The sequence below is a fragment of the Camelus bactrianus genome, chromosome 5 (genome assembly GCF_048773025.1).
Source record: "Camelus bactrianus isolate YW-2024 breed Bactrian camel chromosome 5, ASM4877302v1, whole genome shotgun sequence".
Lineage (NCBI taxonomy): Eukaryota > Metazoa > Chordata > Mammalia > Artiodactyla > Camelidae > Camelus > Camelus bactrianus.
In genome coordinates this window covers 81,739,334-81,763,543 of record NC_133543.1, presented here as the reverse complement: position 1 = coordinate 81,763,543, position 24,210 = coordinate 81,739,334, and the positions used below count along the sequence as shown (strand labels likewise).

Here is a 24,210-nt window from a genome sequence, read left to right as displayed (position 1 = left end):
AATGCCTACAATTTAGTAAGAAAAATAGCACACTTTTTTTAATGGGCAAAGGATATGACAAAGCAATTCAGAGAAGAAAAAAAAATCCAAAAGGTTTATAAACATGAGGCAACAGATTTCAATCTTGCTAGAAAGCAAATGCAACAACCATTTATCATCCATCGATTGGGGAAAAAATCAAACATGAAGTGGGCATGGGAGACAGGTAACCTCATACATCGGCACAGCCACCTGGGAGGGCAATTTGATCATATATTAAAAAGCCTGCACCCTACCACCCTGCATTTCTGACTATACACAGACAGGCAAGCACAGTTTTTTTTTTTCCCCTGGAAGAGTTAAATCAGTTCCTACAATTTCTTTGCATCCTCAGAGGAAAACTTGAGGTCTTTCCACATAAATCATCTTAAGACCAACAGACCTTTATGTTGGTAATACTGGGCTCAGCAGAACTTCAATGTGTCAACGGGCTAACAGGGTCTGTCTCTTTTTTCAGGCTTTACCAGAGACCCTCCAGAAAAGAGTGGGGATGGGGGGAGAAGAGATTAAGGAGAGAAGAAAAAGCCATCCTGTCATTTAACACTGCTGAAATTGTCAGAATGTTTTTGGATTTTTTGATAATCTCCTAGGAAATAAAAAGTCATTATGAATTGTTCTTTACTCACCCAAAGCTGGTTTTAATCTGCGCCTCGAGAATGACTCGAAAGTAGTGCTTTTCAACCTTTCCCACGTCGTGGCACGGATAGGAGGCAGAATTTATAGGGCACCCAGGCGGCTCCAGCAGTTGCCTGCACCGCTCAGGGCCAGACGAGGTGTGGGCGCCGCTCCCTGCCGGAAGCCTTCCCGCGGCTGTGAAGGACTGTGAGTGAGTATCACGCTCCCTCTAGTGGTCACCTTTGTCTTCCTTCATCCGGCACAGAAGAGGAACACCTGAGACGGGGCGGCTGCGGTAGCGTGCCTCACCCACACATAAACTTAACAAGCATCTCTGCCAAACAAGAGAGAACAAATTCTGCAAAGCATGTTATTAGAAAAATACCTCTTTCAACTGTCTGCAGGTGTGCTTAAATAAGAAACATTCAAACCCCTCTGAAACTAGAATCTGAGATTAGTCTACAACACTAAGCAGCTTTAGAAAGAGGCAACAAACAACTGACACCCTTAGGACTGGCTATCCCAGGACTGGCTCCCTCCTGCCCTCTTGACGCAGCTGCGGTCGCTGATTCAGAGAGGTCTTCATCTGTTTTCTCCTTCCTCTCTTCGCTTGCTTGACCCCTCTTTTCTGAATACAAACACCTGATTGTCTTTACTAAAGTGGCGAGTGATCTTGCTAATTCTTACTCTGATCTTAGCTTGCTTATCTTGAGACCAAGAACAGGGTAAATTTTGAGTCCAATCTTCAAGTTGTGAAAAAAACCTTTTTGTGCAGGATGTGGGTAACTTGGTAGCTGCTAGACTTTTCTTTTTTTTTTTTTTTTTGCTCAAGGCCAAAAAATGTGCAGCAAGAAACACGTTAGGGTTCCAGCTGTCCTCTTGCTGATGGAGAGCAGTGCAAAGACAGTAGCTTTGGGGATATGGTTGCCCAAATGTGGAGAGAGAGAGATTGAAATGTTTTGTCTTCAAATTTAAAAAGTTAAGCTTATTTTTTTTGGAAAATGTTAAAAGCTGGCATAACTGTATTGACAATGAAACGATGAAGTACAATTCTAAGTTTATAGAATGTCCTACCTCCTACTGCATATAAAACAGATCATTGCAGGAGTTTGTTCCTCCCACTGGAAGTATTTATAATCAAGCCATCAAACACCTTGAAATAGAAATGAATTTATAAGATATAGTAACTGCCACAAAGAACTTGTAATTTAGACTGTTTTGTCAACTTTAATTTTCTTATCTGAAATTTTTTCATCTCTTCAATGTTCCATTTCATCTTTGTTTAATTCTATTTTTCCCCCACCCTTTCTTTGAATGAATTCTGGCAGTTACATTTTCAATTTCATAAAGCTCTCTTTTATTCTTTGAGTATCCCTTTTTACAGCATTTCTTCTCATGTATACAGTATTTTCTCATCTGGGAATATTAATTATATTTTCTTTATTTTCCTGCTTCCTGCACTAGACCTGTTCTGAGTTCCCCCACCCCCATCACTTACTTATATGGGTCCCTGTTATTCCAGAGGCTTTCCTCACACTCCGATGATCATTAGCAGCCTGTTCAGACGAGCGGCAAGGTGCCTCCGAACTGACTGGATCTCAGTGGCAGTGAGAGGGGTTTATCCACTGGCAGGCTTCCAGAAGGACCAGGGGTTTCACTGGGAACCTCCCAACTGTCAGTACCTACAGGTCTTTCTCCTTGGGCCATGTTGTCCTCTGAGAGGAATCCTCTGATCTGCTAGGAGGTTATTAGCTTGGCTGTCACTTTTCTGGGAGCTCAATAGAAGGAAGCTGAGATTGTCGTTTAGTGTAGACTTTGACTTAATCCTCTGCTTTTGGTGTAACCTCTGCCTTCAGCTCAGCCTTATATTCCTGAATCCAGAGGCCTTGAATCTAAAGCTCCAGAGAATAAACCACCGGCGTTCTGCAGGGCAGGGGTGAAATAGTGACCTGCTCTATATGAATAGGGTAACTAGGAGGACCTCACAGCTTCTTAACAGACTTTCAACTGCTCCATCCTTTTCTAGCCCCACCTCACTTACCTTTGGAAGCGCCTAATGTCTTTAATGCATGAGCCTCTCAGGGCTTGAATCAGCCTGCCTCCAGCTGCCTCCCCACCACCTCCTGTGGGCACTTAGCTTTCCTTTTTCTCCCACTTGTTAAGTTGGTTACCAATTGCCCATTTGCTTTTTACTTTCCAAAATTATTTCACTTGCTTGTCTTTTATTCTCTGTAGTCTTGAGTTTCTTCTGTATTTTTTGTTTGGTTTGCTTTTGTCTTTGGGGTGTTTTTGGTCTTGAAACCTCTGGGGTGTCTCTGTAGACCAGAGGTGTGGCTAGTTGATGGTCTTCAGCTCTTAGCGACTTCAAGCTGTGCCTCCGCTTCTGAGCCAAGGTCATGCTCTTCTCAGTCTGGCAAATGACTGAGCAAAGTGGAGGTAAATAACCCAGATTGTGCTCTTTTCTGGGGACTTCTAAGGCAATGACCAAGCAAGAGGCTGGAATACAAGGGCCTACTCATATCCACTATTAGGGGACCCTTCCAAGAGGCAATCTGCTCCAGAGCGCCCGGCTGAGCTGGCTCAGCCTGCGTCAAATCTGCATCGAAGTCTGATGGCTCCCCTGCCTGCCCAAGGCTGCGCCTCCTTTCCTCACAAGTGTCACTCATCAGTACACCTTTGTACTCTGCAACACCTGCTTCCTGGAGAACCTGATGGGCACGCTGACTTACGTAAGGAAGAGAACCTCCTGGAAAGATACAGTTAACTCAGAGAATCAAATGAAGAATTGACTTGTGATGGAAGCACTCCAGTAGCCTCAGCAGCAGGGCTCTGCCAGCCTTTTTCTTAATGTACTGCGCTGGTGTAATTTAGTTCTTAAGACACTCAATGTAGCCATCATCTCTCAAGGCTAAGCTTCAAAATATCAGAAGAGAGAATATGATTGGCCCGACTTGGGTCAAGTTGAATTAGGAGTGGCCAGGAGGACTTCATCTTTATTGAGGGCCATTTCCAGAGGAGGAGGAAGTGTGAGCTGGTTGTCATCCAAAAAGACCTCAGTGCTGGACAGAAGATGCCAAACTGCCAGTGATTGTACAGGTGATAAATGAGGGACAATATTACGGAAATGTCTTATTATCTAGACTAAGAAAAAAAGGAAATGCCATTTATTCTGGGTTACCCAGAATAAGAGTAATCACTCTCCTGCATGTCTTCCACTTACTATTTGAAAAGAACCATAATGTTCCCTTTTGGATCTTCTATATTCTAGGCTGGGCATCTTAATTTCCTTCTAGAGTTCTCCATTTATTATTTTTTTAAAGAACCCTCACTTTCATTTGTTATTTTCTGGAGAGGTTTTATGTGAGTGGAATCTGACCAGAGTGAAGGAGACTCTTACTTTCAATGAGTTACCTGTAAACTAGCCACTATCTGCATTTTTAAAATTGATGTTCTTGAACTTAAGTGCATGATTTTTTTTCTAAACTGTTAGTTGTCATTCTTGATTCATTAATATGGGTATTTACTGTTAAGTTTTAGTTTTTTCACATGTAAATTTGACAACCTCTTATTATCTTCATCTAAATTGTTGATGTTAAGGAACCTGGTGGCATATCATTTGTGATTTCTCTCCAGTTGACATTAGTCTATCAAGATTCTTTCCTTGGTTTTGATCACTCTGATGGCTGAAGGTCAACCAGCCACGTTTCTCCATTCAATCCACAAGAATATCACAACAGGCTTCCTCAAATACTGTTAAAATCCAGATACAGTGAACCTACAGTAGTCCCCTAAGCCATCAAGTCCCCTTCCAAGGAAAGGGAGCATATCTACTGAAGAACATCTCCTACATGCACACAAATTGGCTAGAATTATGTCAAGATCAATATCATGCTCAAGTGGCTTCTAGTATCTTTTGCCTGCTTCAGAAAATTCAGTTTATTTGATTTTCTTTAGTATGCCTCAAAAACTACAATTTGCAACTTCATAGCATAGCAGCAATTGGTTTGGGACTATGGGCCTGGAGATGAAACTCACTGATGGTTATCCCTTATCATATCTCAGCTACTTGGGCATTAACCCCTTCTTTTTCATGCTTTTCTACCTTGATGACTATTATGCTTCTTAAAGAATTAACTACTGTAAGAAGCATAGTGATCGAACAACTCTATGGTCTAACTGACTTTACACCACCAGACAGTAGGCACATTTCTACTGTTCCTGCTCTGAAATTTTCAGAAGTCCCTCTATTATGGACTAGACTTCATAACACTACTTATAATCCAGCAACATCGTCCCTGGTTGCTACAAACTTCCTTCTTGTGAAAAAAGTTAGAAAGCATGAGTGCTAAATGAAAAGGAAGCCGGAGTATTCACAGATCAGTTAGGACTTTTGGGGCACAAATAAGAGAAAAATTCAAGCTAGTGTAAACTTTAAAGTGAAATTTGTTACAGAATCGGGGATATCTTGTAGAAAGAACCTGAGGGAAAGAAGAGCCTTAGAAAAGATGGGAATGGAAAACGGGGAAATCCCCAGGGCCCCCGGGAGTGCTCTCTCCATCCCTGATCTCTGTTTCTATCAGTGCACAGGCATTTTCTCAACGCAATGGGTTAACTGCTAGTTGGACCACAAGGGAAGGCAGAAAAAGTCCTCATAGCTCTCAAGTTCCAGTCCCACAGAAATGCTCCATCTCAATTCTAAAATTCCTGGAGGAGGAGGGTGCAAACTCTTGACTGGCCCAGCTTAATTCAGGAACAGGTTCCCTGCTGAATCAACTGAGACCAGAAGAAAAGAACCTCATGGCTTTAATAAAGTGGGTGTCAGGACCCCACAGATGGAAGGATATGAATTATCAGCTTTTTAAAAGACACCCCAATAGATGTTTTCTACAAGGGCTTTTAATAGGTGGAAGGCCTGAAAATACAGACAAAACAACTGCTCATCTCCTTTTTCTTTAAACTTAATGTTCAATTTTTATGTGGTTACTCTAAACTGGAGCAAGTGTATTCCTCCAAAGGAACATCTCTGAGCAAGGAGTAGCTTGCTAGTGACCTTGAACATGCTATTTAATCTTTCATTAATAAGATGGGGATGATAGCAACAACAACAGTAACACTTACCTTGCAGGTGATTCTCTGAGAAAATCAGAGATAATGTATCTAAAACATCTGGCATTGTACTCAGCATGTAGTAGCACAGGAAACACTGAGCTAATGGCAGCTTTGATCTTAAATGTTAAACTCATGCAATTACCAACTTTTCTCTTAGAAGACTGCCAGAGAGATTTATTGTGTCCTCCAAGACTATTCAGCAGATACTGGAGTTATGGCCCAGTGAGTTTAATTCAAGAAACTCTGAACACAGAATACTCAATTCCACAGGATTCCAAGACACAAATCTATCTTACTACTCCAGCAGTTAGCTTTATCAATACCTGCAAATGGCATGAAATAAAATACATATAAGCATATGAAATGATTGATTTAATTATAAAAATAAAATTTATTTAAATTCTATATAAGCACATATATACACACACATACATACAGAGTACATGATACATTTACTTACTTACTACGAACACATTCTGCTTCTCAACTACAAAGTTATGGATTAAGTGTAAATAGTGGTCAGAATTCCTACAAAGCCCCACTGTACTTCTTTGATCCAAAGTCTCATATTTGTTTTCCTCCCACGGTTGGACTGGGTCTTATAATCTACATGCACATTTATTATAGCATTTGTTAAAAAGAAACTCTAAAAAGCTCTTATTAAACCAACAGTGTATCTAACACGTACTGTTACCTTATATTCAAGAATACACAATATCTGACGTAAGTAAAGGGTTTTTAACCTTTTTCACTCTGTCGGCAACACTTCCCTCCACACATACAATTCCCCAGTCTTCCAGTCAGGGCATGTTACTGCACAGAGTGCTCTTCTCTATTTTTTTGTCAGAAAGCCAAACACTGATGGTGCATTTTTTTTCATCTGCCTCAGAGCAGGGTGTTTGGAATTAAGCCCAGCGTCTCAGGTCTCAGTCTATAGCTAAGATACATGTAGGTAAAAAGTAAAAGATTAACTCAATTACCTGTCTCCCCACCACATAACCACTTAAAATAATTTTAAAGGAGGTAATTAAGTTATATAATTGTGTTGACATCAGAAAGAGTCCCAACCTGTCTTTCCTTTACTAAGCAACCTTCTTTTCTTTGTATGTGAAAAACTGCCCAGGTGATAGGGCACTAAGAAATGGATGACTGACAACAATGGTGTACATAGAAATGTATCAACATTTCTTTCAAATAAATATATGCTCCAGGTCTGTATCTGAAGAATTGCACTGGGAGGTAACTTCTATCTTACTACTGTATTCCAAACATCTATCACAGTACCTGGAACATAGCAGGGGTCTGATATATAGTATTAAATACCCAGATAAATAAACGATGTGAGAAAAAATTAGTGTATTCAACTTCATGCTGGCTCAATGGCTAATACCATCCACTTCAGTTTGAGGGACAACTTACCAAAAAATGGTAAAGGAAAATGACAGAACAATGTAAAAATTCTTGTAGAAATTATAGTTTTGTTTATCTACCAAAAGATCATTATCACATATTAAAAATGAAATGGGTAATTCTGAAATTATCATTTCCATTTTGGATTAATAGTAAGTCCTGAGACAGAAAATACTGGTCCATGCACACAGCTGCCCAAGGCTCCTTTCCCAGCAGAGGGCTTTATATAGAACAGTAAGTATATAAAAGCTTTTGAGCCATCCCAACATTCCCGCTGCTCTGATAGATGAGAGACAAGTTGTAGGCAATATCTCTTCGTAAGTCTAACTGGTCAGCTTCTATACCCTGGGGGAAAATACATGAGTTATATTTCAAACTGACAACCAGGACAATTTTACAGCAAATACACAGTTTCATAAGTGTTCAAAATTTATTAACAATTTTCATTATACTAAAAAAAATTATGAAACTAGGCATATACCTTGGATCTAAATTTTTATCAGACAGTGTTGAGTCAGTTCATCACTATAGTAACTGTATCATCAACTATTTCAAAATGTCTAATCAGTAAGTTGAAAAGTCTCACCCAAAAGCCATGGCAGAATAAACTCCAGATGAATTAGGATTTAGGAGTAAAAAAATGAAACCGTAAAAGAAAAAACAATACATAGTTGAATAATAATATAATCTTGAGTAGGAAAGGTCCTTCTAAGTATAATAGCAAAATAGAAACTATAAAGAGAAAAGTTGGGGGTGGGGAGTATAGCTCAGTGGTAAGAGCATGTGCTTAGCATGCACGAGGCCCTAGGTTCAATCCCTAGTACCCCATTTAAAAAAGAAAAAAAGAAAGACTGATATGACTTCACAGAAAATGTAAGACTTCTGAATGTTTAAAAAAAAAAAAAAGAAAAATCATAACAAATGACCAGATCGGCAAAAAATACCTGTACTATATAATAGAAAGGCATATATAAGAATAGGTCTAGGAAGGCAAACACCAAATTGATTATAATGCTTACTTTATGAATGGTATTACCTTTTTACCTACTTAAATAACAAGGCAATGAACTCAATGGAGTAGATTAGATCTATGTTTTTAATTTTCCCCATACAAAATTTTGGACAACTGAAAAGAACATCTGTAAGAATGAAAAATGATACCTGTAAAACTTAAGGAGCAATACATAAAGGTATTTATGAAATAAAGAACACAAAAGTGTATATATTTCATCAGCATAACTATAAAACGTGTATGCATTTGCTTATTGAACAAGAATAACAGAAAACAGTTGTGAGAGAATGTGGTAATTATGAGTGCAACTCAAAAAAATAATATATACTTTCTTTCAGAAATTAAAGTAAAAATTAGACTTTAAACAGATTATCATAGCATTGGCAACACTTCAACTATATTACATTAGCTTAAACAAAACTACATTAAATTACTGGTTTCTCATCTTTATGAAGAAATGTTTGTTACACTTTAACTTGAAAATGAATAATGGCTATTTTCTCAATACTCAGATTTCCTGTCTAGCAGCTCACACCTGTAAACCACAGGGACTATCTTAGGAAACTGAAATGGTCATAACCACAAGTTATACATGTCCACATGGTTGCTGATCAGGTTACACGGTCAGGATGTCAAGGAACTACTTGTTGCCAAACGTAATTACGTTAACTGCATTCAATAAGGGAAAAGTACATTTTAATATATAAGCTATAATTAATCTCACTATCTGGACCACAACACGGAGCTAACGGCACTTATCTATAGATGAAATGAAGTGACTCCTCACTTTTTAAAGTAAATCATACAATACCTCTGCCACAAGTGGAGGGAGCTCCAGGGCCTTCTGATAATAGTGAATTGCAAGATGAATCAACCCCAGCTGGTGAAGGCCACGGCCCAAATTATAGAATGATTCCTGGCAAGGCCCACGTAGACTGAGGTATCGATTAAGAAAGGAAAAGCCCTGCCAAAAAGAGCAAGATAAATAATTCAATATTCACTCATTTGATAAGTCTCTGCCAAGTGGTAGAAATAAAAATGTTTTTAAAAAGACATACCCCCAACCTAAAAGAACATATGTCTGTAATGTAGTGTCCTACATTGTGTAGTCAAGATCTCTTCCAAAGGTGTGAAGAGATGTTTTTACACTGAGGACAAAGGAATTCACAGAAAATAAAGCCAACTGTTGCAACTAGCTGTTAAGGTCCATAATCTGTAAGCACATAGGATATATATTTTTATGGTTTCAAGTTGGCTTTTGAGGCATTAGGGGCCAAGTAACCTTTCTGGTTTGAGATGCATGTCTGAAAGCTTGAGCAAAATATAAAATCCAAGCCCTTATAATGATAATTTAGAAAGTTTCATCCTCAGGAGCAAATTCACTTGAGTAAAATCTAACCTTTCTGGGTAAATGCTACCTTTCATATACCTCTCAGAACCTTAACAGTCCCTCAACCTAGAAACACTTGATCTTTTGTCCCCCTGAAAGCTTCTGACTCAAAGGCTTTATGGAGAAGCTGATTACTTCAGAGCATAGCTGTGATGATTCAGGCTCCCTATATGTCACACAGTCCAAAAAGCAATTTGCTTCTTTGCCTCTTCCTGTATTCACTTCGCCCTTAATGCAGTTTCAACTTCTATCATGCATAGAAAGCTATAAATTGCAAAGTGCAAGTATTTTATGTAAGTAATTAAATAAATATATTACCTAAGAATTAAGAGTACCTCAATTAATTTGTGTGTATAGAAAATAAAATGCAGTTATTCCCTGGGTGATCTGCTATGTAATAAATGGCCATAAATTTTGCTTCATAAATAAAATTAATAAAAATTAAGAAATTCCTCAGAATTAATGCATTTTAGGAATAAAGATAATTATGTTCAATAAACAAATCATACTTTCTGCATAATAAAAAAACTCATTTGTGTACATGAATATGACCTCTACTCCACTGAAAAACATAATTCTGTTAAGTAACATCAGACAAACTATTAATCTCAGAGAAATATCAAATCTTCATATTTAAAAATGAAACATTTAAAGATAAAAATCTGAGAAAGAAAGAGTATTGCCACAACCCAAAGGAACTTGTAGGTCTTCTGATACAATAATAGGAGTTACCTGCAGCATCTTATGAAATTTTTAACAAATTCAGGAGGGTAATCTCCTTCACGACTGAAAAGACTATTCAAATATTTAGTGAATAAAGTACTAGGTAATGTGCGCAGCTGTTTTATTCTTAGGTACTATGAATCATCAAATATAAAAAATTACCCAAAAAATGACAAAAAAAAACATGTTACATGTTTCTGTTACAATAACATGTTAATGTTACAATTCAAACATTTTTATCACATTAATCATTAAAAGGCCCAAGTATATAATGCCTAAATAATACTAAATAAAGGTAGAAGTAAGGAGACATGGTTTTACTCCTGTGGTATGATATAAAGGTAGGAAGACAGTAAAACATATGAAACTAGTTTTTTTTTTAAGCTGTGCAAAAGAAAACTAATTACAGTCCTGCAGCATGAATAGACTCATAAGAAATTAAAACAATCCAAGAATCATGCTATTTACAATAAAACTTGCTTTTTAGAAACAGTTTTTAGTGGAAAATGTTTAACACACACAAAAATAGAGATTAGTACAACAAACTCCCACCTACATGAACTAAGAAAACTTTAAAAGAACAGTTTTCTGTGATGATGTAAGTCACACAGGCACACAGGCACATTCATACATTACTATATGTATAACATAATGCATTTTTAAAAACTAGTTTAAAAATCTTCAGGACCTAGAAGGCTCCACAGTATAAGGAAGCCTGCACAGGATTCAAGGGTCTGCCTGTGTCTTCCCCTCTTATGATCTGGCTGTTTACCCTTTCTACATGCTGTGCAAGTCTGAGCCACGAGCCCCACTGGATGTTGATCCATGAGTGCTGAACACAGGGTAGGTGTTGGACACTCCCAACACATGTACTAAGCAGGTATTACTTTTGAAGCAGGATAACAAAAGCATTAAGTATTTTTAAGGAACATAAAATCAAGTAATGAGAAATCCAAGTGAATTACCTGCACAATAAGAGCATGTCTCTTTAATACATACTTCTGAGATGCCATATGAATAAAGGTTAGGCCTATACAGAGGCTATAGAGAGGTTCATGGGGATGAGTGCGAAAGGCTTGCACATACTGTCCTGAAAAATAAGCAGTGATGTCAGATGGTGTAACAATAACATTGTCCCTTATTTCTTCAACACTTACTCAAATATATTTTCAAGCTAAACAAATATTACTGTTATTTTAACATATGCAAGGTGTACATTCTAAAATACCCACCAGATGCACATTCATTTGAATTTATAATAATGTATAACAAATAACAAAATTAGAAAGATTTACCTGTGAAAGTATCTTGACCATGAGATTAAATATAAGTAACTAAAAGTAACTTTCTTTTAGACACAGACATTTCCACGTAGAGTAATACTTCCAAAAAAAAAAAAACAATGTATCAATTGTGATCATATACCTATCTTATGATCTTAAATCTATTTAAAAACCAATGGGGAAATGTGTCTTCTGGTAAATTCTTTTGTAAAATTAATTGACCTGTCATATAAATTCAACTGTGACAGATCATGGAGGTAAAAAAATATAGTTTTATTTTGTTTTTCAGTTTTTGGGTGTTATTTTCTGAATTCTAGCAACTACTTTGTTTTTCCTGAGAAGAGCTAAATGTATCTAATAATAAAATAAGAGTTCAGGGTTTTGTGAATTCCATGTATTCTATGTACGTAATTATCTCATGTCAAAAGCCTAACCATATGAGATAGGGGAGTTTAAGCAAATATTTCTTATAAAGGAGTGATCTGTATCTTAAAAAACAAAAAACAAAAAACAAAAAACTTCTATTCCAGAAGGCACAGCACTGCAAAATCTCTTTAGTAGCACAGATGGTAGACTGCCATTTATTTTTGCCTTGTATAAAAGTTTCTAAATATAGGAAAATAAAATAAAATTTATATTTTATATTTTCTTAATATAAGCTAACAATTCAAGAAGCACACACAGTGAAGGAAAGTTTCAACACCTGATGTTCAAGATTACTGGCTGAACAATTATAAAAACAGCAGCCATACACACAAAAAAAACCATAAATAGTTTTAGTATTAAATAGGTAAATCACAGTATATCCAGAAGTGAATTTAGCAATACTAGCTCTTAAGCAGTAGGAGATCCATGCCTCATTTTAAGTTTAAACATTTGGTTAGGTATTTTTGTACTTGTTTGCTTCTGATATTACAGAAATTTCCTATAAATGATCAATGAATTTTCCCTACATTTAATTAGACTTAGTAAGAACTATGCAAATAAATCTTGATATAAAGACTTATCTCCTAAAGGAATGAACTATCAGCAAATTTTAAGTCCCTTTTTGTTACTACAGCAAATTAAAATCAGGTAGCATAGTATCTGTAATTAATGAAATTATTTTAAAAACAAACAAGTCTTAGCAGGGAGAATTACTGACCTTTAAAGTGAATTATAAGACTTATTTTAGCCTTTTGAAACCAAAGCATCATAAGAAAAATAAATATTATTATTTATTATTATTATTACCATTATTGCAAACACAGCAACTTATTATATTTGCCAGGCATTATTTTAAGTATTTTATATTACCTCATTTAATTTTCACAAATTTCTACAAGGTAGGTCCAATTATTATCTCCATTTTAGAGACAATGAAATTGAGGCAGAGGGAGGCAGACAAAGTCATGTGCCAGGACACTTACCAAGGGCATGCTTAAAACTACCAGATACAAATGCATTGTGTCCATTTAAGACGCACAGGGCATGATTATCTGGGTTTTTCAGCATTAAACGGAGACAAAAGCGATGATGCCGTACATCTTGGGAGTGCATGGTAACTTGATTGAAAATGTTCCAGAGCTGGGGTTTATTGACATGTTCCATTACCATTATCCTAAAATTGCAGAAAGAGAGTGAGGGTAAAAAATAATGAAAAAATAAATCTTCCTGACTTTTAAGATTGAAACCCTTCAGTGCTGTCCTACCAACATTGAAATGCACCATGCCTCAACAAGGGTAGAGATGTATTTCTACATCTTGTTTCTGCTTTTCAACAAAAATTTTAAACCAAAAAAACAGAATCAAGTGGTTTAAGTTTCACCTTTTTTCTCCCTGCCCAATACAGCTGCAGTACAATGAACACTGAATAACAATAATAATGTGTACCAGACATTGTTAAAAGGCATTATACATAATAACTCACTTTACCCTATACATAATAACTCACTTTACCCTAACAACAATCCTTTAAGATGGTGGTATGATGATGTCGGTTTTATCATAATAAATGGGGAGACTGAGGCACATAGGTTAAGTACATGAGAAAACATGCTCTCATATATATATGCCTCTGAGAACCACCAATGACCTGAATTAATCAGTAAGCAACAGGAGAGTTAAAATAAACAGTTTACTGATTCTTGAGAATGGGAGACTAAGTCAAAATAAATATACATGCTTTATCAAAGAATCTAATCAAAATAAGTTATTGGAAAATCACCTGATATAGTTGTATGCCTTTCTGAAATTTTTGTCCAGAATTGCAGCAGAGAGACCAAAGTATTCTAGCTCTTTGCGTTTTTGCCTGTCATCATAAAATGAATAATATTCCAATGAAGAATCGACAAGTAACTCAGCCTCTTGAAATCGGGATAGGTCACATAAGGAGTATATGGCCTTCAACAGAAGGTTCCACCAGTCATCTTTTGTCAAGACACTCGTGAGTACAGCAAATATTGCTAAAATGAGACCAATGAAAACCAATTAGACAGTTCATTTCCAGAAACAGCAGTATTAGAAAGAAAAATTCACATGAAGGTAAATTTAAAAACTATAGTCCTGACAGGATTAAATTCTTGCCAACATCCTTCTGGCAACGAAGAGAAGGTAGCTGCTTGTTTACACCCCTCAAAGTCACCACCTTCTGCTCTATCTGCCTAACAATCTGCAGTCCCAGGTAATTCTCACTTCTGATCTCTTCTCTATAAAGGCCAGCTACTTCACTCATGTTTCTCAGTGTTAGCTAGGAGTACACGCTCCTCCAGGGCAGGATGAGCATGCTTTCCATGACTGAGGTCAGATCCAAGGCATTCAAATGTTTGTTCAGCAAAGGACTTCAAATTCATGCTTTGAGATTCAGATTGTTCTTGATCTTCTTATAAACGCAGTTTTCCTCTCTCTGCCTCAGAATTTCTCTCTTGCTTTAACAATCTTCTCTTCCTTATTTGTTTATAAGAAACCTCCTTTTTATAGCCCTTGAGAAATATCAAAAGCCAGAATTTTTTTTTTACTGTCTTCAACCCAGTTACTCTCTTTCTGGGAATCTATCCTAAACAACTAGTCAAAAATATGAATAAATCTATAGACATGAACATGCTCACTACAGTATTATTTATAAAAGAATATTACTGGGACCAACTATATAATCAAAAAATAACAATGACTAAATAAATTACGGAACTGCTATCCAAAGAAATAGCACACATTCTTTAACTATAAGAGCTACAAACAGAACAAAACATGAGAGAATGTTAAGTGAAACAATCAGAGTACTGAGATGCATGTGACATAAAGAGGCCTGGATTATGTTATGATGCACCAGTGTAATGTGATCCCCACCATAATGAAACTAACAAACGAAACAAAACCTTACGAGCCTAAGAAAAACCTACAATGGACCTGAAATGAGGAAATACTGAAAGAGAAAACAGGCAGCATCAGATGAAGAAAAAAATACAACCTAAGGAAACATAGTCCAAATACATATTTGCAGGCAGAAGCCTTTGGGATAAAGCCCAGAATCAGTGAACTGGAGAGACGGTAAGGCTCTAAGCAGCTGAGACCCCATGACTTTCCTCTGATTCTCTTCCCCCACAACACTTGGCTTATCTTATGTCCTTACATTGTGCTTACAGAGATTTCAGCTCTTCTGGATTCCAAAACCCTGTCCATTGCACACGGCCGTGCCTTTAACAGTGATTTAATTAATATCTGTGGAATTAATTAACAATGAAATAATTTTCTGCCAGACTGATTTCTCCAGTTTATAGCCTAGGTCTTTTCCAAAGTTCTCTGAGTATTACCCAAACATACTTGATCCTTTTCCAGCTAAAAATAGATGGCTTTTAAAGTCATGTGACTTGAGATAGAGTCAAAGCAACTTATTTTCAGAGTTTCCACAACTATTCCTACATTTGTCAAAAATGAATTTAACAGAGAATGGAATATGTGTAATTGAAGTGACCAGACAAATAAAGCAATCTGTATTGTCATCTAATCTTCACAAATTTCTTAAAGTAGGGTATATTTTCTTCTTAAAATGTCAAAATTTAAAGTTTTAGTTTTTTTCACAGAAAGATCTAAGCAGATGCCTGCTGTTTAATTTTTTAAAACTAAAGTAATTACATACAGCTTTTCTTTCTTTCATTTTCAGAAATACCAAATGCATTTATTTTACTTGAGGGATTTAGAAAATACCATTTTATTTAAAAAGAGTGTATTTTCAACTAGATCACTGTCAGGTGTTACTTCATGTCTTTTTTCAACTTAGTCAAGTTCTATGCACTAAAGCATACGAAATGACATGGAAGAAATTAATTACCTTTTGCATCACAATTTGCTGTCTCCTGGTCACTGCTGTCTGATATTTTGTCTCTCGACACTTTAATAAGGTAGAGATGCCTCTCTCCAGATTTGGAACTGGATATCAAACAGACTTGGGCTCTATTCATTGCTACCTGAATTAAAGATGATAATCTGAGATTCAGTACATACTTTCTTAAAGAAAATCTATGGGACACAAGTACCACCAGTGCGCCTGAAAGCTGCTTTAGTAAAGAAAAAAGAAGACCAAATCATTGTGCAGATAAACACCTAAAAGAGAATAAATGTACTTATTTTTCTCTTACCAAAGGAATTTGGGTCACATTACTTACCTTAATAAGAAGAAGGAAGGCAATTCACATTAAATTTATAACACATACACACACACTCACACACACAACCACCTCCCTGCAAAAAAAGCCAGACTCAGAAAGGATGTCATACCTGGAAAACATGTTTGCAAAATGAACAATTTTGGCACATAGTAGTGTCCACCAGGCCAATAATTGATACAACGGTTCTCACTTTTCTAAATATGTACCAGCAAAGATTTTATTTTATCATCTTATAGTCCATTATACAGTTTCATGTAGAACTTTCAATTATATACTGTTAATTTCTAAGTGTTTTGTCTTTATCTGACATTCACTTTAAAAGTTTGACTTTAACAGAGTAAAAGAGAGTTACAAAATAGCTATAATCTATGTTTAAACCAAATTCTAAACATTTAAAAAGTCAACAAGGCTAATAAAAAGAAAGATCATTACCCACCTTCAAAAGCATGGCTAACATGGTAAGTAAGGTATCCACATAACCATACATCTTGCCTTGTGAAAACAACAGAGTAGAACGATGAAGCAGCAACTTCAGTTCCTAAGTAAAGAGGCACATGATAATGAGCATGACAAGATTACTCTGTTGTAAATTGTTTTGTCTGCATAGAAAAGTTCCATCCTAGAAACCAAACCTTAAGAACATTTGCTTTATGCTCTCTCACAATAATTAAAATCCAGTGTTTTAGGAACAATGAATTACAATGTCTAATGAGTTCCTGTAACTTAAGATTCAAAATCATTTTTCAAAAACACTGAATTTAATAGACTAAAATAAAACTTGGATATAAGCTGTAGAGCCATCCTTAACTGAAGAGGAAGTTCTAAAATACAGAAGAGAAAAACGTCCTTCTGTGTCACCCAGCCTACCTGCTGTGCTGCGTTTGCGTCTTGTGCTAAAGTATCTGGATCATACATTGGTTCCAGGGCTTCCAGAGCTCTCTCAGGGCGGCCCAGCTGCTGCTGGAGGGTGGAAAGCGAAATCCTCGCATCCAAATGAAGAGGGGCCAGGTCAACCACCTTGCCGTAGCTTTCCGCGGCACGCTCCATGTAGCCTAAGGCCTTTAAGCACTCTGAGAGGACGTTAAAACAAAGCATTAATACGAACTACAGATGTGTGAGCTGGCCAAAATTATTTCTCCGTTTTAAAAGAAATATTACAGCAATTTTAAAAACTATAACAAAAAAGAATGTATGCATATTTCCAGTATCTTAAAACAATTATCCCTTCTAATCTCTAACTACTGATTACTCAATCTTAATTCAAATTGCTACAAGGATGTAATCAGTACATATATAAAAGTTGGGGTTCTGTCTTATTCATTTAGGATTATACTTTCAACATTTTCCCATGTCTTCACTGGCATTTTGTATGGTTACAATACTCAATTAAATTATTTACTTAACCATACTATTTGACATTTAGCTTATTTCCAAATTTTTATTCAAACAAATAACACTGCATTAAACACCTTTATGTATATAAGCCAGAGTTCACAAACTGGTAGACCAATTTAACCCACACCTTTGCTTTGTTAGGCCACAGTTCTGTTAAAAACAATAAACTGTCTATATATTAAAGAATTAGGATTTTTATGAAATCCAGCTATTGAATTCTTTTGAAAAATCTGGATTTGGCAACAGTGGGTACCCCATTTCCACATGGTGCACAGCCATGCTGAGAAACAGCAGCACCCTTTAGACGGGGCTCTCCAGTGCTCACCGACCCCAGGCCTCGTACTTGTCCACTTTGCTCACTTTTGTTAACTGTAAGGCTCCTAAGTTTCATGATCTCCAATACAGACTACCTCCTCTCACCTCACTCAACTCTTTCCTAAAGATAAGTTTTCAGAAGCGAGGCTACTGGGCCCTATTCCTCACACTTTATGCCAATCAGCCATTAAGTCTTATCATCTGAACTTGAAGATGAATTCCTGCAAGATTTCTCTTTCCACCCTAAGACCCCAGCGCTAGCCTACACCCTTTCACCTCTTTCCTTTTTCACTGCCATGATCTCCTAAGACAGTATTTTACCTCCAACTGTCTTCTCAAATCTCAAATTTCTCAAATATCTCCTGACCATCATCTTTAGGTTAACTTTGGTAATCAGAAGATGATTCTGAGGTTTTACCTTCCACTCATCTCAAGCTACACAGGCTCAAAATGGAAGAAGCCTTCATCAGCATCACGCTCATAATTAAAGAGGATTTATATAATATCTACTATTAGTAACAGGAGCACTTTCACACCACAGCTTTATGGAAGGCAACAAAAACTCCAACTCCTTGTTTGTGTCTTTAAAATTCAAATACTACAAATAGTGCGACTTCTTACGATGGCATTACATTTGAATTCATGTTTACTCATCCTAACAGTAAAGTGTTACCTTAATCATTAAGTGTTCTCTTTGACATTTCGTATCTGTGATATGTCCCAAAATATCCCAAAATGTCAATTAATGCTCCTCTAGTTATAGAGAACTTTCTGTCACTGTGTAATAGTTCAACTATTAGAACTTTCTGCCACCATCCAATATTTTAAACAAAGATTATTCAAATTTCAATGCATCTCTTATGTTGAGTCAATAGAAAATCCTATCATATGATTTTTGGCTTTCATACATTTCTGTAAGAGATTTAGTTTTTCTTAAGCTGCTGCTTCTACACTAAATGATTTATTTCATATTACTGTGGATTTAGACGCAATGAAATAAAATGACAGATAAAACCCAATCTTAAACATATTTTCAGCTCAAAGAAAACTGAAAATACATTAACTTTTTTCTCAAAATAACATTAAATATAAACCCATAAAAACTCTTCAAAAATTAGATTGCACCCTAAGTCTGACAGTCTACTACCAGGAACCAGAGCCCATGGTTAAGAGACAGGTAAAAGACAGGTAATTATGGTATTTTTAAACTGGAACACATTAGTCCTTCTACTTCACTCTGGTACCATTATGTGAATCATTCTTCCAAAGCATTAGTGAGGGAAAATCACTTAGTGGTGAACCAAGACAGTTTAAAATACTGACTTTCAAAAAACTACTCTGAAATCAGAAATACTTTCACTAAGACATTAATATTTTATAATAATTATTACCATCTTAAGGAAGCAAGTTTTTGCCTGCTTATGTGATTAAAACTTCTTCCCACAAAAAAGGATTACCTGCGTGTCGAAGCCAAACCACTGCAAGGTTGTATCTTTCAGAGCAGACGAGTGCGCTAAGGAGGGGAAGCGCAGAGTTATATTCACCAACATCCAGGAAAGCTTCAGCAACATCTAGATACAGGTCCCCCATGTCTTCAGGATTCTGCTCCACGAGCGTTGTCAAGAGAGGCTGGACCCCAAAATAACAGCCTGAAGTCAAACATTCATTACAAGGACACACATCTACTTATATTTCTTTCAACTTACATACGAGTTATCTGAGGCAAGCCTTAAAGGAGCAAGGCTTAATAAAAACAGCTTTAAATAATCATTTTTAATTCATTTCTGTATCACTATTAAAAGAAACTCATACTGCCATCATTCACTCATTCAGCACATGACTTCTGAAGGCCGGTTATAAGGCAGGCATTGCCGGAGCTAGGACAAGCTGACCCCTGTGCTCTTCCTCTGACAAGTCTAACACACCCATGCCTCAGGGCCTCTGTGCCGGCTGGTGTTTCTGGAAAGCTGTTCCCTCAGGTACCTGCCGGGCTCGCTTCCTCACAACCTTCATTATTCAAATGTCATTTCTTGGGGGAGGCTTTTCCTGACCACTCTACTTAAAGTGGCAACTCCTCCCACACCCTATATTCTCTAGTCGTCTCGGTTTTTCTCCAGAGCACTTATCACCAACTAACATCCTGTACTTTACACACTTATTTTATTTATTATCTACCTAGTCCCGTTAGACCAAAAGATCCATGAGGACAGGGATTTGTGTATTTTGGTCAATATTTTATCCTAAGGTATGCAAAGTCAATGCCGAACACATTTTTTTATTCAATGAAATACTTAGCCCAAAGTCAACAAAAGAGAATAGCTGTCAGAAATTGTCAATTGTCTAAAAGGCCCAATCTCAAATTCTGATCTCTGGATTATTCTCATTTTAAAAGAAAAGCAAACTATTACAAGCCCAGTTCCAAACAGTTTTAGCTTTTATAACACATTCACACAAAAATAATTTGACTTATTGTGATGTCCTGGTTATGAAGAAATGTAAAATCTAGGGTCAACTTATAATTTCTTGTCATCTCAAGAAAACACTGTGGATTTGGTCTGAAGTATCTCCAGTACAGATCTTAATGTTACTTACATTAAGTGGTTCGAGGATGTTGAGATGTACTAGGCAGACCATCAGCTTCACCGTGATGTCTATTGGCACACCATCAGGTATAGTGCAGGTAACATTCTCACCAGCTGTGCATTAGACACAGACAAAAAGTTTCCATATGTAATCTTAAAAGGTGGGGCAAATGAAGCACACTGTCTCTTCTATGTAAGATTTCACTTATTTCACTCAAAGCAAGTGATTCTACTGTCAATTCTAACCTTGGCCAGCTCTAGCCCTAGGTTCTTACACTCCCTTCAGCTTGCGCTTCGATAGCAATTGTCCTTCCTATTCTTTTCCTACTACCTTATCCACTTATCCCAAACCAACATAAACTCCCACACCTATCAAAACTGCAAAGAACTAAAAGGACAAAAATGACAAATGAGGATACACGAACTTTCTCTTTTTTCTTCTTGAGTTCCAAAGCCTCTTTTTAGTCTTCACTACAAGGGGCTGAGAAAGGGATAAAGTAATAGTGTGCTTAAGTCTGAGGTAGTATTTTTATGTAAATGCTTAAGTTTGAAGTAGAATTTTAGTTTTTCAATGCTTAAGTTTGAAATAAACTAGTAGAGAGCATTTTAAGCCCTTTTTGAAAAGTAAAATGCTATAGTTCTAAATTTTTTGATAAGCTGCTCAGTAATTCATTCTTCTTTCATACAGCACTAAAGAAACCGTGGGTCAGTTACAAATGCCAAGTTCAATTGGATGCACTGGAAAATAAAATGGACTGAAAAAAAATTTTTTAAAGATTATCTGTGAGTGAATATTCACAAGAAAAAGACATGAAATCTCTCTTAGGAAAAAAATGCTTCTTGGGATAACTTGTCATGAGAAAATTAACTATCAATTTCAAGATGCCACATTATGAAAAAGCGATGATTATGCACTCTCCTGTGCAGAGGAAACTACAACCTTTATTCTCTTTTGAAGTGCCTTCTTCTGTAGTTTTTTTTTCCAGCACAATTCCAGAAAAATCTGTAATTACCTAAAAGAATAGGGTGGGGGGAGGAAATAATACAATAGGTATGTATGAAAAACCTCTTCACAATGCAAAGATTTGAACAGTTAATTCAAATAATCCTTACAACATATAAATGAGCAACATCTTGTCTCTTTAAAATAAGGAGCCACTATGACATATTAATGTTTTTATATCACATTAACTAATGCTTAGCTGAAGATATACAATTTCTCTGTATCAAACCAATCTAATTTTCCCAAAAGATTAAGAAATGAATCATAGCAAGTAGACTGGTTGCTGAGTCCTGCGACCTTGAAGGACAGATCTACCACCTGTGATGATGGCAACAGCTTTTCTCATATGGTAACTACATTTTTTATTTCATATGGGATTACTAGAGAATCTAAATCTGTTTTCATATAGTCCTTAAATATACAATTTAGAATATAAGTAATGTAATATATACAACTAAAATAAGGAATTGTCAAAGAATTTCTACAACACAGAAACATGCTCAAAACCTAACAGAGAAACATGCAAGTGTTCCTACCTCCAAAGCTTTGTCATATTGTTTGTTAGAAATGTACAGTTCAGCTGCTATGTTAACATCTTCCATAGAGACTAGGCCCTGGTGCTTTGAGAACGCTTCTTCAATTATATTAACGGCTGAAGTAACATCATTGGCTTCATAGTAACTCCTAAAAAAATAAATGACAAAATGGACGAGTGTTTACTTAAGTTAATCACAAAATTCATTTTCTTACTTAGACTCTCTAACGATTAACTATAATTTTCATTTTCTTAACGTTTGAGAGGAGGAAAAACTTTTAAAATCATAATCAGAGCTAATCCAGAGGAAAACGTGCCATGTCATCCCTCTCCCAAGGCTACCTCACACCATTACAGCTCACTCCCTCTGTAAGCCAATACCAACAACTCTTCTGCTTCAGTGGGATCCACTAAGCATTGATCCTACCACGTTTTCACTTTCCCTGCACCCTTCCTGTCCTCTCTTTCCTCCTTCTCCATGACCCAACATTACAATTACTGTCTTGTCTGGAGAATGTCATTCTAAGTGAAGTAAGCCAGAAAGAGAAAGAAAAATACCATATGAGATTGCTCATATGTGGAATCTAAAAAAAACACAAAAAACAAAAACCAACAATACAATTACTGTCTTGTGCATCTCAGTTCTCCTGCCCCTCTCTCCCTCTATCAAAATCATCTGATGAAACTCCAACCTTGGGTAATCCAAGTATGCCTTCACCTCCACCTGCCCAGCTGACCATGCTGATGAAACTCACTCTAAATTAATGACCATTACCCTCAAGTGAGCCCATGGTGCTGATCACCAATCTTACTACAGTTACCTAGCCCAGTACTTCTCCAACTTGAATGTGCATACAAATCAATGTGAATCTTATAAAAAGGCATATTCTGATCCTGTAGCGCTTGGGCAGAGTTGAGATTCTACACTTGTGACAGGCTCTCAGGTGATGCACATGCTTCCGGTCTGTGGGGCAGCAAGGTCTCAAGGACCTAGACAACTATTTCACATCTTCTCCTCTCCAAACCTCCAGCACTCTCCCGTCCTCACTCTCAGCTGATAACCTCGTTTCTTATTTTACAAAGAGAATCAAATCAGATATCCCACATATATCCCAACATATCTATCTACTTACCCATACCCATGGCCATATCTTCCGCCTTCTCCTTTTATCGTAAGGCCAGTCCTCAACTAGATCCCACTCCCTCCAATCTATTCAAGGTTACTGATCAAGCAACTGTCCCTTCTCTTATGAATCTTCAGTATCTCCCCTGGTTGTGGATCATTCCCACCTGAATATAAATATACTATAATCTTCTCCAACTTAAAAATCACCTCTTACTCCTACAATCCATTCCAATTACCTCCCCATTCTTCTGCTCCCCTAAAAAATTTCTCCAAAGAGCTGCCTATCCCCCAGGACTCCACCCTCTACCCGCTTCTCCAGTGTTAATACTTGGTCCTCATTTTGTGACCCATCTGCAGTATTTCACACAGATGCCCATCCCTCCTCCTTGACGTGCTTTCTTTAGTAAAATTCTAGACTACCGTTTTCTCTTAGTTTCCTCCTACTTCACTGTCCATTTCCTTACAGTCTCCCCGCTGTTTCCTCCTCATCTTCCTGACTTCTAAACACTGTAGTTCCTCAGGGTTTAGTTCTCAGAACTCTTCCCTTCTCTGTTTCTACTCCTTCATGGGCCCACCCCCCTTCCCCATCTCTCTCTCTCTCTCTCTCTCTCTCACACACACACACACACACACACACACACACACACACACACTTATATCCAACACATCAGAAAATTCTGAGAGCTCAGCCTTCAAAATACATCCCGAATCTGATTATTTCTCACCACCTCCTGCTGTTTCTCCCCTGGTCCAAGCTACCTCACCCCTACCATAGATTACTGCAATAATTTCCTGCCTATTCTCCCAGCTTCTGTCCTTACCATTACTTAATCTATTCTCAAAAGAGCAGCCAGAATTGATGCATCTAAAATTTAAGTAAGATCAAATCACTCTTCCAATGGCTTCCAAACTCATTCAGATTAAATGCCAGAGCCTTTACAATGACCCACAAGGACCAAGGAATCTTTTCCTGATCCCTTTCTAACATTGCCCCCTGCTATCCTCCCCTTAAACCTCAGCATCCATGCTG

The 24,210-nt window shown here is 37.0% G+C and overlaps 1 protein-coding gene across 1 annotated transcript in view; it reads right to left on the bottom strand.

Annotated features, from left to right (window-relative positions):
* Window positions 1-1,457: 1,457 nt before the first annotated feature.
* GTF3C3 (general transcription factor IIIC subunit 3) overlaps window positions 1,458-24,210 on the bottom strand; it is a 30,825-nt gene continuing 8,072 nt past the window's right edge. Inside the window, exons 7-18 of the mRNA XM_010948691.3 lie at window positions 22,056-22,203; window positions 21,457-21,529; window positions 20,527-20,630; window positions 19,392-19,563; window positions 17,092-17,294; window positions 16,661-16,762; window positions 15,888-16,023; window positions 13,788-14,025; window positions 12,991-13,181; window positions 11,264-11,388; window positions 8,997-9,149; window positions 1,458-7,518 (exon numbers count right to left, since the gene is read on the bottom strand). Of these exons, the coding sequence (XP_010946993.1) occupies window positions 7,396-7,518; window positions 8,997-9,149; window positions 11,264-11,388; window positions 12,991-13,181; window positions 13,788-14,025; window positions 15,888-16,023; window positions 16,661-16,762; window positions 17,092-17,294; window positions 19,392-19,563; window positions 20,527-20,630; window positions 21,457-21,529; window positions 22,056-22,203 (1,768 nt within the window). The 3' untranslated portion in view covers window positions 1,458-7,395. The remainder of the gene's footprint in view (window positions 7,519-8,996; window positions 9,150-11,263; window positions 11,389-12,990; window positions 13,182-13,787; window positions 14,026-15,887; window positions 16,024-16,660; window positions 16,763-17,091; window positions 17,295-19,391; window positions 19,564-20,526; window positions 20,631-21,456; window positions 21,530-22,055; window positions 22,204-24,210) is intronic.